Here is a 15,489-nt window from a genome sequence, read left to right on the forward strand (position 1 = left end):
TTCTTATAATTAGAAACAATGTGTATGTATATATATATATATGATTAATTTTTTTTAATTCCATTGTCCTTAACTCACCATGATATTGTCTTCAACTTCTGCTCTTATATATGGCCCCAAGAGTCCCAAGTGTTCATTCAGCTCTCCACGGTATAAGGGCTGAGTGAAGGATCCATCAGTAAATTCCTGGAAAACCACCTTCTTGAACTGAGGGACATCCCCACCTGGTGCCCTGGGAAGAAAAGCAATGTCTTCATGGACCAGGTGGGCAGAAAAAGCTCACATTCTTGCCCTCCCTGTAGTTGAGACACATTTAGTAGAACTGATGATGAACTGGAAGTGTAATGGAGTGGAGAGAGGAGAACAAAGGATTAAAGAGAACCTCCAGGCTTCTGATTTGGGCAAATGGATGGATGGTGATGCAATTCACTGAGATGGGGAACCCTGGAGGACGAGGTGGTTGGAGTATACAGTTTTGAACACATGGATATCTGTGTAAATTCAATTGGCAAATACCTAGAGGCTGAGAGCTCACAAGAGATCTAGATGAACACTATCCATATTCAGATGATATCCAAATCAGGGGAGCAGCTTATCAAAGCTGATAGTCAATTTTGTTATGTCCTCATCTTATTGGATGACTAAGCAACATTTTGCATAGTTAACCCCTCCATCTTCCTGACATACTCTCCCTTCAGGCTTCACTAGTACATAAGTTCTATGAAAGCAGCGCATTTGTCTGTTTTGTCCACTGCTGTATTCCCTGCAGCTGGAACAAGTGCCCGGCCCATAGTAGGTGGTCAAAAAATATTTGTTGGATGTTAAATGTACGTAGGGCTTATAAACTTATTCTAAATTTTTTTAAATGTTTATTCATTTTTGAGAGAGACAGAGAGACAGACACAGAATGTGAGCAGGGGAGGGGCAGAGAGAGAGGGAGACGCAGAATCCGAAGCAGGCTCCAGGCTCTGAGCTGTTAGCACAGAGCCCGATGTGGGGCTCAAACCCGTGAACTGCAAGATCATGACCTGAGCCGAAGTGGGACGCTTAACCGACTGAGCCACCCAGGCGCCTCTGCCCCCCCCCCACTCCGCCCCGTCCCAGACTTTTGATTGAGGAATTATAAAGTCTCCGTTCACTCAGCCTGTAAGACACTTCAGCAAACCCACCAAGAAAGAAAACAACTGCTGATCATCACTGCAACTAGGTGGTCCTCTTGCACTTAAATTTTAGTTCATCCAATTCTTATTGTTCTACAGCTCTCCAAAGATTTTTAAAATATGGATTTTTAGCATTTATCTAGTTTTTATAGTTGCAGCAGGAGCATTGGCCTGCCATGACCTACTCTCTATCCAGAAGCTTTGGATTTGCATGGCGTGCCATTTTCCATCCTTTTCCTTTCACCTTTCATACTCCTATGCTTCAGCTCTGTAGCTTGGAAACAGCATCTAGTTGTATTTTGTTTTGTTAAGAAAAAGCCCAAATTGGAGTCATTTGTCACCAAGGAGAGCAAAACAAGATTCACAGTCTCAACCAATCCCAGGAATGTAACCTTTTGACACTCAATCTGAAATTTCCAGATCAGCATTAGTGAGGTCATCTGCATGATCAAAATCTTGTTCTTCCCTTCTCCCCAAAAAGCTATCCTGGGCTGAAGCACCCTTTTCTTGTGCTAATAACCAACCTCCTTGCCCCATCTTCCATTTGTATTGCTCCTCAGAGCATCTCTCTGCTTGCTAGATGGAATGCTGCCTAATTCATGATAACCTCATAAAGCACTTCATAAACTGATTTACTTGCTTGAATTTTGTTTTTTAACAGACTTGGTGGCAGCAACAGGCTCCAAAGTGAACCTCTGATGGCATTCCAAAACAGGAAAGTATGGCACCCTGTGAGCCCTTTGAGTTCATTTTCTTCCTGCTTCCCGGGGTCGCGGTGAGTTCCTTAGTTGAGTTCTGCGCTTTTTGCTTTCAAGCTCCAAGTGCAACTGGCTTTCCAGTGCAGGGTTAATAGGTCAGTCCTGAGTGACAGGAGGCTCTAACAAAGAGCCAGCCCTTGGTTCAGTCCCCAGTTCCATGTTGGAGTCCCTTCCCCGTTTCTAGTCTGCAGTCGTTATTGACTGGGCTCTGCTGGTTTAGTGCTTTCCTCAGTTCTATTCTACTGTCTCTATCAGTGGAGTCGGCCGGTTTAGTCCACGCTAGGACTTGCTGGATGTGCATGCAGGGACCACTATGGGCCAGTCTGCAGTAACATCTAAACCACGGTTTTTGGTTTTGTCCCTGGATGCCACGTTGGGAACTCGTAATGGTTTAATTTGCAATTCCCCCCGTGTTTGGAATTATTCTCCAGATTCCATGCTGGGAACTGCTGGTGGCAGCTGCAATTGTCTATTGGTTTGGAATCAGTTTGTGGTCTCCATTCTTTTAGGCCTGTTTGTTTAATCCTGTCCCAGTCCCTAGTGTGTTGGTTACTGCTGGTGTCCACAGTTCTGTTCTTCCAGTTACTATTGCTTTCTATTAATGTGCATGTGAAGTAAAGGCTGTGGCAAAAAGAGTATCTCAGAAGTCAAAGAGCTTAGGCATTAGCTTGGCTCTGAGAAATTCAAAGAGCTGGCTAAACACATGGGATCCTTTGTATCCAGAGAGCTGAGTGTGCCGTCTTTCACATGTAAGAACTATAGTGCCAGAAGCTGCAGATGTCTAGCAAGGAGGCAAAATTTTACTAAAAACAACCTGGAATTATAATGGGTGTTATGGGGAATGTTCCAAAGACCCCAAATGTCCATCGACTGACAAATGGCTAAAGAAGATGTGGTGTATATATATACAATAGAATACTACTGGGTAATGAAAAAGAATGCCATCTGCAGCAACATGGATGGAACTAGAATGTATTATGCTAAATGAAATAAAGTCAGTCAGAGAAAGACAGATATCATATGACTTCACTCATATGTGGAATTTCAGAAACACAACAGATGAACATAGGGGAAGGGAAGGATAAATAAGATAAAAACAGAGAGGGAGGCAAACCATAAGAGACTCTTAAATACAGACAACAAACTGAGGGTTGCTGGACAGAGGTGGGTTGGGGGGGGTGGGCTAAGTGGGTGATGGGTACTAAGGAGAGCACTTGTTGGGATGAACACTGGGTGTTATATGTAAGTGATGAATCACTGGGTTCTACTCCTGAACCCAAGACTATACTGTATGTTAACTAACTTGAAATTAAATTAAACAAAAACAAAAACAAAAACAAATAGATAAGATCACTTAAAAAGTGCATTTAAGGGGTACCTGGGTGGCTCAGTTGGTTAAGTATCTGACTCTTGATTTTGGCTCAGGTCATGATCTCATGGTTTGTGAGACTGAGCCCCGTGTCCAGCACTGCATGGGGCCCCGCATCAGGCTCTGCCCTGAGCTTGGAACCTGCTTAAGATTCTCTCTCTCTCTCTCTCTCTCTCTCTCTCTCTCTCAAATAAAAAAAAGTGCACTTAAAAGCAAGAGCTCACAAATCAAAGAAACAAATTGGGTCTTGTATGTTAATTGTATGCAAAAACTTCCAAAAGGTTTCAAAATTCCAAAATAGCTTCATTGAATGAATCACTACAGAAGGTTAATGAAAAATTAAAAAGATTAAAAGTACCTAAAACAAAAGCTACAACCCAATTCTTTGGGGGAATTGGAGAGAGCTGCCTTTGTCTTGCAAATATCTGCCAGGTAAAAGGTTTGGTTCTATAAGTTGAAAGTTCACCTGCCCTTTCGCCAATCCTCCAAACCTTTGCTGGTTCCTCTCAAAATGCTTGAAAAGATCTGGACCCTGGAAACGGAATTCTCCTGTACTCAATCTGTGCCTTTGGGATGTAAATTTTCTATCTCCACCTTCTCTAGGACCTGGGGGCCATCCTTTCACATGCCAACATTAGGGAGAAATATCATCAGAAGGGAAGAAAAGGAGAGAGGGAGGTATTTGGAAATTAAGCCTAAATGTCCTCTCCATTAATATTAGTAAAAAGAAAAGCTGTAAGATCTTTGTGTTTGTGTGTCCATCTATCTATATATCTGTTGCAAATGTGTCATGCTTTTCGACATCTGGGTGGTATTGCTAAAATTAATTTGTAAAAGAGCTCTATTTAGTTGGTTTGAAGGCAAACACTTATAAAGATTGGGCACTCTAAAACTCTCGAAAAGATAGACACTAGCCCAAATGTTTTTCAAGTTCATATGCTCTGGGATAATCTCCAGTCAAGTTGTTTCCATTAAAAAGTATTGTTTTTTTAAATTAATAACTTAAAACTGCAACATACACACACAGACCAATGGTCCACAAAACATTCTCCTCTTCTGAGGATTTAGGATGCATTGTTATCATTAACCAGTCTTTTACCGTTAAACTTAAATGGCCATTTGGAATACTTCTGAGATTGTTCTACCAGTGATTAAGACTGAGGTGGCAGGTATTAGGTAGGGATTATATTCATTTTACTTTTTCGGCAGACTTGGTGACCTCATTAGCCACAGAAGTCTTTGAGACACCCACAGCAACTGTCTGTGTCACGCTGGGAAGAGCAAAACGGCCCAAAGGAGGACAGCCCAAGAAGCACTCTACACATATGGGCTTGGCAGGAACTATATCAACAATGGAAGCATTACCAAGTTTCAAGAGTTTGGGGCCATCTTCCAGCTTCTTTCCAGAACAGTGATCAATCTTTTTCAGGTCAGCAAACTTGCAAGCAATGTAAGCTGTGTGACAATCCAGCTTGGATGGTTCGGAATAATCATCTGAGCTGTGAAGCCAGCTACTTCTACTGGTGGGTCATTTTTGCTGTCACTAGCCATATTGTTACAACAAACATCTTTGACAGATACATTCTTTTTTTTAAGATTTTATTATTAAGTAATCTCTAAACCCAATGTGGGGCTCAAACCCCACAACCCTGAGATCAAGAGTCACACGCTCCATCAACTGAGCCAGCCAGGCACCCCTGGCAGATATGTTCTCAACATCAAAGTCCACACTGTCTCCAGGAAGAGCTTAACTCAAAGCTTCATGGTGCATTTCAACAGACTTGACTTCAGTTGTAACACTGACTGGAGCAAAGGTGACTACCGTGCCACGTTTGAGAACAATCTCCACTCAGCTCACAAGGACAGTACCAATATCACCAATTTAGTAGACATATCAGAGGGGTAGACAAAAGGGCTTGTCAGTTGGATGATCTACTGAGAGGAGACAATCCCGAGTTTCAAGCAGCATGGCTCCCTTGGCATAGCCATCTCTGTGGGTGACGTTTCATCCCTTTAATCAAGGCATGTTAGCACTTGGCTCCAGCATTTTGTCATCATTCCAACCGGTAATTGGCACAAATACTACTGTGTTGGGGTTGTCACCAAATTTCTTAATATATGTGCTGACTTCCTTAACATTTTCCTTGCATCTCTTCTGGCTGATACCTTCCTTGTATCAGTGGAATCTATTTCATAAACAACAACAATTAGTTGTTTCACACCTAGTGTGTAAAGCCAGAAGAGCATGCTCATGGATCTGCCCATTCTTCGAGATACCTGCTTCAGTTTCACCAACAGCAGCAGCAACAATCAGGAAGCACAATCAGCCTGAGACGTGCCTGTAATCATGTTTTTGATGAAGTATCTTTGTTCTGGGGCATCAGTGATAGTCACATAATACTTGCTGGTCTCTGATTTCCAAGGAGAGACATCAGTAATGATACCACACTCACTTTCAGCCTTCTGTCTGTCCGAGATCCAGACATACCTGAAGGGGCTCTTTCCCATCTCAGCAGCCTCCTTCTCAAGTTTTCAATGGTTCTTTTGTTGATCTCACCACATTTGTAGATCAGATGGCTAGGAGTGGTAGATTTGCCCAAATTTATGCATCCAATGATGACAGTGTTGATGTGAGTTTTTTCCTTTCCAATTTTGGCTTAGATTTAGGGATGGTTTTCATGACACGTGTGTTTTGGTGCCAAACCCATTGTGAAAAAAGCAATTATATCTTAGACCTCATAAGATGTTTTTGCCATTCTTTATACAAACAATATTTATACTTATCCATAATTTATCCTTTCTTTACTTTTTTAGTCTTTTTTGCCTTTTACTTCTTTCATTATCACTTTCCTATTGTCTCAACTACATCATTAGAATATTTTTATTGGGTTTTTGCTGGTGGTGAGATTTAGGTTTCTGTTTGTCTGAAAATGTCCCATTTCACCTTGAATTCTGAATCATATTTTTGATGGATATAGAATTCTAGGTTGGCAGTTATTGTATTTCAACGCATTCTAGACATCATTTCCCTGTCTTCTATGTTTAATTAGCACTACTGAAAAGTCACCTTGCTGTATCTCATTTGAATGTATGCTGTCTTTTTCCTTTGGCTGCTTTTAAAAGAATGTTTATTTATTTATTTTGAGAGAGAGAGCGTGTGTGTGCATGCACATAAGTGGGGGGGGGGCAGAGAGAGAGGGAGACAGAGAGTCCCAAGCAGGGTCTGCACTATGAGCACAGAACCCAACATAGGGCTCGAACCCACAAACTGAAAGATGATGACCTGAGTCGAAATCCAGAGTCGGATGCTCAACCGACTGAGCCACCCAGGTGCCCCTCTTTGGCTGCTTTTAAGACTTTTGGATTTTCTGAAGTTTCACTCTGATGAAACATTCCTAGGTGTTGATATTTTTATTCACTCTGGGGTTTGTTGAACTCTCTGAATCTGTGCATTCATGAATTTTTTCAATTTTGGAAAATATTAAGCCATTACCTCTTCAATTATTGCTTCTCCTCTAATCACTCTTTCCTTTCCTTCTGCAATTTCAATTAAAAATAGGTAAATCTTGGGGCCTGGGTGGTTCAGTCAGTTAAGCATCCAACTTGGGCTCAGGTCATGATCTCGTGGTTTGTGAGTTCAAACCCCGCATCAGGCTCTGTGCTGACAGCTCAGAGCCTGGAGCCTGCTTTGGATTCTGTGTCTCCCTCTCTGTCTGTCCTTCCACGCTTGTGCTGTCTCTCTCTCAAAAAATGAATAAACATTAAAAATTTTAAAAAATAGGTAAATACTTCACACTATCCTTTACGTCTCCTCTATCTGTTGCTGTATCACAAATTACATCAAAACTTTAGTGGCTTAAAACAGCAACCATTTTGTTGTACTTTTCAATTCTGTTAAGTCAGAATTGCTCCTCATGGTATCATATGTAGTCACTCAGTGCTCAGTTCTCCTGGTATGCTCTCTCTGGAAGAAGCCAACCACTATGTATGAAATCTGATTATCCTGGTACTCTCATGCTAGAAAGGTTACATGTAGGCCTTCTGGTCAAGAGTCCCAGCAAGTCTAGATTTCCATTATTTTCCGCCAAGGCATCAGATGTGTGAATGAAGCCATTTTGGACCTTCAAGATAAACCCAGAGATTTCATGGACAACACAGATGACAGAAAACTGGGCTGCAAGTCAATGAAGTGAATTAACTGGCTTACTGTTACCTTGAGGATGTAGACCCCTGGGGACCCAGCTTAAAGTGGACATGGTTTACATCTACTTTTACTCTCTGGATGGACCCATTGAGTCTTATTTGAATGCTATCAAGATGCTTATGGCTCCCAAGCTTATTTGTCTTTAGCACAGAGCTCTCCCTTGGATTCCAGACTCATATATCCAACTGACTACTCAACATCTCAATTTGGGCATCTAGTGGGCATCTCAAAGTAAACATGTTAAAAACAGACCCTTGAGTGTTTCCTCAAATAAATCTGTTCTACCTCAAGCCTTCCACATCTCATTAAATGTCATCATTGTCCACCTAGTTGCTTAGGAAAAAAATAACTAAAAAAAAAAACGTAAAATTTTATCTGAGTCCTTCTCTCCATTGCCCCCATACTCAACCTAACAGCAAGTCCTGTCTGCTTATTTTCAAATTATACTCAACACCTTTCCATTTCTTTTGATTTTCCCCACCACAATTTTGGTCTAAATAATCTGTCTTCTCTGGATGACTGTAATGGCCCCTTTGCTGGTTTCCCTGCCTCTATTTTGGCTCACGGAAGTTGTGCTACCATTCAGTTGGCATTCTCTGGAGTTCAGACATACATGAGAGACCTGCTCTTGCCTCCCTACATCCATCATTTACTAATTAATTCAATAGATATTTAAGCATTTATCACATGCCAGGAACTGATTAAGGTTTTGGGGATATACCATTGAACAACACCTTCAAAATTTGTGCTTTCAAGAACGTAGTTTCTAGTTGGGGAAAATAGACTATAAACAAGTAAATGTATAATATTTCAGGTGCTAGTAAGTGCAGTGAAAAAGTGTGGTAGGAGCTGTATGCATACACAGTGTTCAGGGAAAGCCTCACTGATAAAATGAAATTTGAGCAGCAATGTGAAAGAAGTGAGAGGATGAACATTAGGATATCAAAAGAAGAGAATTCTAAGAAGAGAACACAAAGTGCAAAGGCCTAGAGAAAGGTATATATTTATTCTATCTGAGGAAGTACAATAAGGGCAATGTGGTTAGAACAGAGTGAGCAGGAAACAATGGTAGGATATGAGAGCAGAGACGTTTCAGTGGGTCAAATCTCAGAAACTTGAAGGCCATGGTGAAGGTTTTGGAATTTACCAAGGGTAGAAAGGAAATCCACTAGGAGATTTGGAGCAGAGAACAATAATCAGAATTACACTTTGAAAATTTACTTTAGCTTCTGTGTAGGGAAAAGACTGTATAAGGGCCAGGCTGGAAGCTGAAAGTACAGTTAAGAGGCTATTACAATAACTTGGTTGAGAGTTGAGGATGGTTTAGACCAGAGTGGTAGCCACTGATTTGGATACCAGTAGCTGGATTCTTTTCCACCTATTCTTCCTTTAAGCCACTTCAAAAAGTCTTTTTTATCTCCATTATTCCATTAAAAATACATTTTCAAAATCACGGATGATCTTTACTAATTCTCAGCCCTTGTCTTAGTTGAACTCTCAGTACTATTTCCTTTTTTTTAAAGTTTTATTTATTTTGAGAGAGACAGAGGGTAAGAGGAGGGACAGGGGCGGGCAGAGAGAGAGAATCCCAAGCAGGCTCTGTGCTGTCAGTGCAAAACCTGATGTGGGGCTCAAACACCCAAACTGTGAGATCATGATCTGAGCTGAAGTTGGACGCTTAACTGACAGCCACCCAGGAACTCTGATTACTCCATCCTGTGTGCTCTCATCCGGTCTGACACCAATTTTCTATCTTTTTTTTTTTCTTTTTTTCACTAACCTCACTGTCAATCTTTCTCTGTAAACTTAAGTGTTAGTTCTTTAAACTCTCCTCTTTTCTGTCTAAACTTATTCTCATGATGGTCTACTCTTATGCAGATAATATCAAGTTGTATTATCTCCATCTAAGATATCTTCCTTGAACTTGAAATTCATATATAAACTACCTTACCATGTACAAAATTAGTTTCTTAATTTCTGCTCCTTCCACAAATCTTTTGTTTGTCCAGTGTTTTCCATGGCAGTCAATGACCATTCCTTCTTTTTAGTTACAAGACTCTAAACACCGAAGTTATTCCTAACTCATCTTTTTTTCTCACAACCACATCTAATCCATCAAAGAATACTGCTGGTTATAATTTCAAAAAATAACAAGAATTTCATTATGAACTGAGAATTGGATAAGATGAAAATGCACTATAATGGAAATGGTTGACTAGGAAACTGGAGAGGTTGGCCTTAGGAGCAATGATTATTTATTGCCATAAGCATGAAGACGGTATATGGTTACAGATGTCAATAAATGTGTTGGAGGTTGGGATGTTCATTGCATAGGCATTGGCTATGAATGAGAAGGGCTATTGGAGAATGGGTAAAGGGGGTTGGAGATTTAAGGAAAAAGAAAATGCAGGGGAAAGGTCCAGGACAGTGGGAAAGTCAGTAGATTAGGGAAATATTCTATAGTTGCTATGCAGCAACAAGGGCCCACTTGAGGTAGACAGAGAGGTCAGAATGTGACAATGAGTAATGAAGAAGGCACCTAACCTTTCTCTAGGACCTATATTATCTTACCACTGCTCATCTTTACTACTTCGTCTCCCATAACCACCCCCCTCACCCCAGTTCTTCACTCTACTCCAGTCGGACTGGTCCTTTCTTGTTCCTCAAACTTGTTTCATTCTCAGAGCCTTTGCATTCCTTGTTCCCTCTGCCTGGAAGCATCTCTCAGAGCTCCATCAAGTGTCTTCTTCTCAGCATTTAGGTCTCAATTTCACAGAGGATTTCTCTGACCAACACAGCTAAAGTAACACCCCAAGGCACTCTCTATCATATTAGATTCTACCTCCTGAAGAGCACCATCAAGATTCCTCTATTTACTTTTCCGCTAATTTATTACCTCTTGCTCCCCCCAGTAGAATGTAAGCTCCTATTCTGCTGCACCCCAGTGTATACAAGAGTGTCTGGCATAGAGTAGGTGCTCAATAAATACTTGTTGACTGATCGGCTCTGCATAAGACTCTCCTTATCTTCCAAATTTCTCTGTGCTTTCTCTTCCCTGCCCAATCTCTCTCTGCTTCCCTAACAATCAAATCCTCCCACTTTGCTCCCTGGATCCTCAGTACCATGGAAAACAACATTCTCTGTATCCTCAACATCTTTACCACACACTTTACTTCTTCCTCCTGCTTCTCTCAGAACCTTTTCACAAGATTAAGATTACTCCTGCAGCTCACAAGGTTGAAAGGTGAGGCTGACTTTCTTCATGTTCCCCATTGATGCTTCTTGACCTTGACCCATTTACCCTTTTGTAACTCTCATTATTGGTGTCATCATCTAACCTCCTATTTACTCCTCAGCTCCATCTAGACTTTGCTTCCTGGATTTCAGGGTTCTTCTATAAAGCAACCTTTGGAGACTTATTCCTGCAGATTAGCTGTGTTTTTCATATTGTTTCAGCATCTGGTAAAGTTAAATGTGGCAATAGCAGGACAAAGGAATAATCAATGTACTCATACCTGTTTCTTAGTGCATGGGGAGATCTACTCATCCCATAATCCCAGAGACGCTCCACTGCAGCAATGAAATAGTGTCGTGTTCTCTTTTGAAAGCTGCGGAGGCCCTGATTTTCATCTTCACCATAGATGTCAAAATCTTCTCTCTTCATTTCAATTGAGGACGTATCATCATACTCAATTTTGTCTTCCACTGACTGAAGAGTAGTAAGGGTTATTTCTCTTTGATGGCGTTTTGAGACCAGTGGGTTCTGAGAGCACAATCTTCCAGTCTCTCCTTGCTTTGACCTGGTGGCTTCTCTTTGGAGTTTACCTTGTCCTTCATTTATTGCTGCTACTGAAGGACTGTTTTCACAAGGGCCCAAAGGCAAAATGGTGTCCTTGCTCTTAAAAGCTATGTTTTTCTGTGACTTCTTTTGGGATTTCCACTCTTCTCTTGGTATCTGGGTGGCATTGTTGTTATCCCAAGCAAGGGGACCCAGCAGCTCAGAGGGAATCTTTTCAGAGCTCTCTGTTGTCCATTTCAGAAAGGGCACTTTTCTGGGTCCATTTATTTTCTCCAACTTAACAGGTCCTTGTGTTTTCTGAAGGAAGATCTTCTCCATAAGATCCAGGTGGCCAGAAGAATCATTGCTAGTTTTTGTAGGGAAAGAGTCTTCTTGATGAACATGAGCTTTAGGGAGTAATTCAACTTTGCCAGATGCTTCAGACAAGCCTTGTTGCAAAAGAGTGTTTTCACGTTTCTTGGACATGCGTTGGTTCATGGCACTTTTCCCTAGGGAGCTGAACTTTCCTTGACCTACAATCATTTCTGAGATTAGGAAGGCTACAGAAAGTTTATTTCTCTTGGCTCCTTGTGAGAAATGAGTGCTTTTTTGGACCCCAGAACTCTCCCTGAAGGTATAAGTGCAGGCTGACACCGGAAGATGAGAAGAGTTGTCCTGGGATGGGATCTTGGTCAGATCTGTATGTCTGATTGATGGAAATGCTGATGCCTTTGCAACGGGTAATGCAGAGTCATTCATTTGAATGGTGCCCTGATTCCCCATAGAACAATCTGATTGGAGGGACCGAGTGGCAGCCCCTTTTTCTTTCTCATTGTCCTCCTCTATCTCTGTGAGGGTTCCATGCATCAAAAAGTTCATGTTTTTGGATGACTGGGTTGAGGTGTCATTCAAAATTACCCCCCTTGCAAACTTAGTTTCTTCTAGTGAGAGTCTGGATTGTTTCAAGGCCCGCTTACCACGCTGAGTGAGAATATTATGCTGACTTGGATTAGGAGATATCCTTGGAGTGCTTGAAAACTTCTCTGCCATTTCCTTTGTTTGATTTCCCAAACCTTCCAAGTTTTCTTCCTCCCTTATTTTTGAGAAATGGACTATGTGAATCCCTGCTCTATGTGCTGAATCATTTAATGACCTGGTGTCTTGAAGTATTGGAGTATATGGCCCCTCATCTAAACCTTCCACATTTTGCTTAGTGCTTAGTAAGAAAAGGTTCTTCAGGGAATTCTTAGTGTCAGCTACTGTATATTCCTGAGGCAAAACCACATTTTCATGGGTTAATTTCTCCTTTCTTTCTATCTCTTCCTGAGATTTTTCTTCTTGATTGTAAGTACCATTATCTTGGACATTGGGCAAGTTAGTAAAAAACATGCTCTTGCTGTTTGGAAAACTCATCTCTTTGAGTTCTGTGTCCTTTGTAAATTCATCTTCTCCTACTACCACCTTCTTCTCTGACAAAAACTTCTGATCTTTCACAGATTTTTCTGATCCTAAAGATGTTAATTGTGTTGGAATGGGCCTTTGCCCAGAGCTTAGGGAGTTCTCGCCATGGGTCCATTTTATCCACTTTGCTGAATCTGGTGAGAACAGTGTCTTGAAGAATGAGAGACCTGGATTTTCTGCACCTAGTGGCACCGGGCCCTCTTTGTTTTGGTAGACCACTTCCACATTTTTTGATGAAGTAGTTTTATTTGACACATGCTTTAGCTCCAAATCTGTAATATTTCTGTCCATAAATGTTTCATTATGAAGCAAAGAAGCCATTTCTTGAAACTCAGCATTACTTTCTAATATAGTATCTTGCCAGACTGATGTACTGTTCTCAGTTAATAATGTTGGGACATCAACATGATTTTTGCTATTAGTTGTTGAGTTAATTGTTGCGTTGTTTGTCTTTATCAAAGAGATATTAACTTTGAATAAAGCATTATCTTTAATTAATGAAGCAGGTCCATGAACTCTGTCTTCTTTAAATAACCCATTTCTCTCCACTGATAATACATTTTCTCCCAGTGAACTTTCTTGACTATTCATTAAACCTGCTTCTAACAACTTGGAATCATTGTCTCCTTCACTCGAGCCCAAAGGTACACCAGAGTCAATAGAGTGAGATGAATTTTTGCCAAATACAATGGTACCTAAATGACTATTTAAGTGAATTGACATATTTGGGGGTCCTAAGGAACCTGTCTTTTCAGTACCTGCTGCCAACTTGTCTGATGGAAATGTTGGTGAAGCTGTTAGGTTGTCTGATGAACTAGAAATTTTTAAATCAAGGTTCTTCAACTCTGCTGTTACAGTTGTCCCCAAATTCTCATTTAATCTTAATTTTAGTTCTGGCTCAGGAGTAAATACTCTGTCCCCACCGTGATGGAGCTCTGGTCTGAGATCTGCCACTGCAGATGGGCCCTTGTGTCTTTCTATAGCTCCAAGTAAATGATCATCTGCTTCATGTGTGGCTTCCTGGAAATCAGATAAGAGTAATCCACGTGGAGTAGGATTCTGTCCCAGAAGCATCAGCAAATCACTAGAGGAGACACTTTGTACGTTAAGCAGCTGTGTTCTTTCTCCAGGCTGAGGGTCAATCTTCTCTATGTCATTTTCTGGAGTTGTGGTGGCTTTGAATTGCTTTTGCCTAGGGCTATGGTGTCTTGACTTCTGGGAGAAGCTTCTGGGTTCAATGACATTGTTTTCATTCAGGAGGGAGGCTGGAATATCTTCATATCTATCCTCATCATAATCATCAATGTTCCCATTACAACTAGAAACCTTCAGCAAAGCTGTCATGCCTCTGTTCCGAAAGTCTGAGTTGTGGCACCCCAGCACCCATAGACCTGGAAGAAGAAAAAGACTCTGGTTACTCACAACCCACATCCCAAGCAAGTTATGTATTAGTCGTTCTCTTCTATTCCCAGATAATGAAAAAATAGTAGTCGGTACCATTGTATTACAAGTCATTAGGTTAAATCCCTGGCACATAAAACAGTCCAACAATGGTAGTGAAAGTGCTTTTTTGCATTGACGCTGTTGTGGTATATCTGTCTGTGATCACAAGAAAGGGTTGTGATTACAAATGAACAAATATTGGAATAAAAATGGAGAAATATAATTAACATATACAACAGTGGGGAGTCCTAATAGTCACACAGAACTCTTTGATGATGATAGTGACTTAATCCCTGAAACTGTATGTAGGCTAGGTATTATTGCTATATTACATAATGGCACAGGTTCTTCCAGTCAGATTGCCTGGGTTCAAATCCTAGCTCTACCATTTACCAGCTGTGTGACTTTGAGCAAATCAACTGATCTCTCTGAGCTCCACTTTTCTAATTTGGAAATGAAGCTAATAGTATCTCCCTTATCAAATAATGTATGCAAATCATATATCAATGACTAGCTTCCATTGTCATCAATTTGCAGGATAAGTAAGCACAAGGGAGTAGGACTTTAGGATACATATGATAGGAAATCCCTCTACTGTGCTAGCAATGTTAATTTCTGCTGTAAACAAGATTATTCAAGTGAAGGAATTTTACAGTGGCAAAGGGAAAATCTTTCCTCAAAGTATATTTCCATAGAGACCTAAGAGATAATGGGATACCCATGGAAAAGGTCTTTATGGTCAAATGCATTTTGGAATTAATGCACATTGCACTCTATGTGCAAATAATCAATCCGATGGTAAATGAGAATAAATACATTTTATATCATACAAGGATTTAGAAAATCTACCTTTAAAGCAGCCATGCTGAGGAGGTGGTGGGAGAATGTTTTCTACCAAAATAAAGGAGTATACTGTAAATTTAAAAATAAGATGACACGGGATACAGGAAATCAGCGCTGAAGAAAAGTCCCGAATTAATAACTGATTTTCAGATCTAGAAAAAAAACAGCCCAGACTGGGTGGGGGGTGGGAGGATGCATGGGTCCAGGGGGTCAGTTTCTAAGTGAAAAAGAATATGTTGTATGACAACACTCTTGAATAAAAAAGGGAATAACTAGGGGCGCCTGGGTGGCGCAGTCGGTTAAGCGTCCGGCTTCAGCCAGGTCATGGTCTTGCGGTCCCTGAGTTCGAGCCCCGCGTCGGGCTCTGGGCTGATGGCTCGGAGCCTGGAGCCTGTTTCCGATTCTGTGTCTCCCTCTCTCTCTGCCCCTCCCCCGTTCATGCTCTGTCTCTCTCTGTCCCAAAAATAAATAAA

At 41.0% G+C, this 15,489-nt stretch overlaps 1 protein-coding gene across 1 annotated transcript in view; it reads right to left on the reverse strand.

Annotated features, from left to right (window-relative positions):
• Positions 1-15,489, reverse strand: part of F8 (coagulation factor VIII) — a 117,538-nt gene that overhangs the window by 34,491 nt on the left and 67,558 nt on the right. The window contains exons 14-15 of the mRNA XM_049644531.1: positions 11,007-14,121; positions 79-232 (exon numbers count right to left, since the gene is read on the reverse strand). Coding sequence (XP_049500488.1) covers positions 79-232; positions 11,007-14,121 — 3,269 coding nt within the window. The remainder of the gene's footprint in view (positions 1-78; positions 233-11,006; positions 14,122-15,489) is intronic.

This window comes from Panthera uncia, chromosome X (assembly GCF_023721935.1).
Source record: "Panthera uncia isolate 11264 chromosome X, Puncia_PCG_1.0, whole genome shotgun sequence".
Classification (NCBI taxonomy): Eukaryota; Metazoa; Chordata; class Mammalia; order Carnivora; family Felidae; genus Panthera; species Panthera uncia.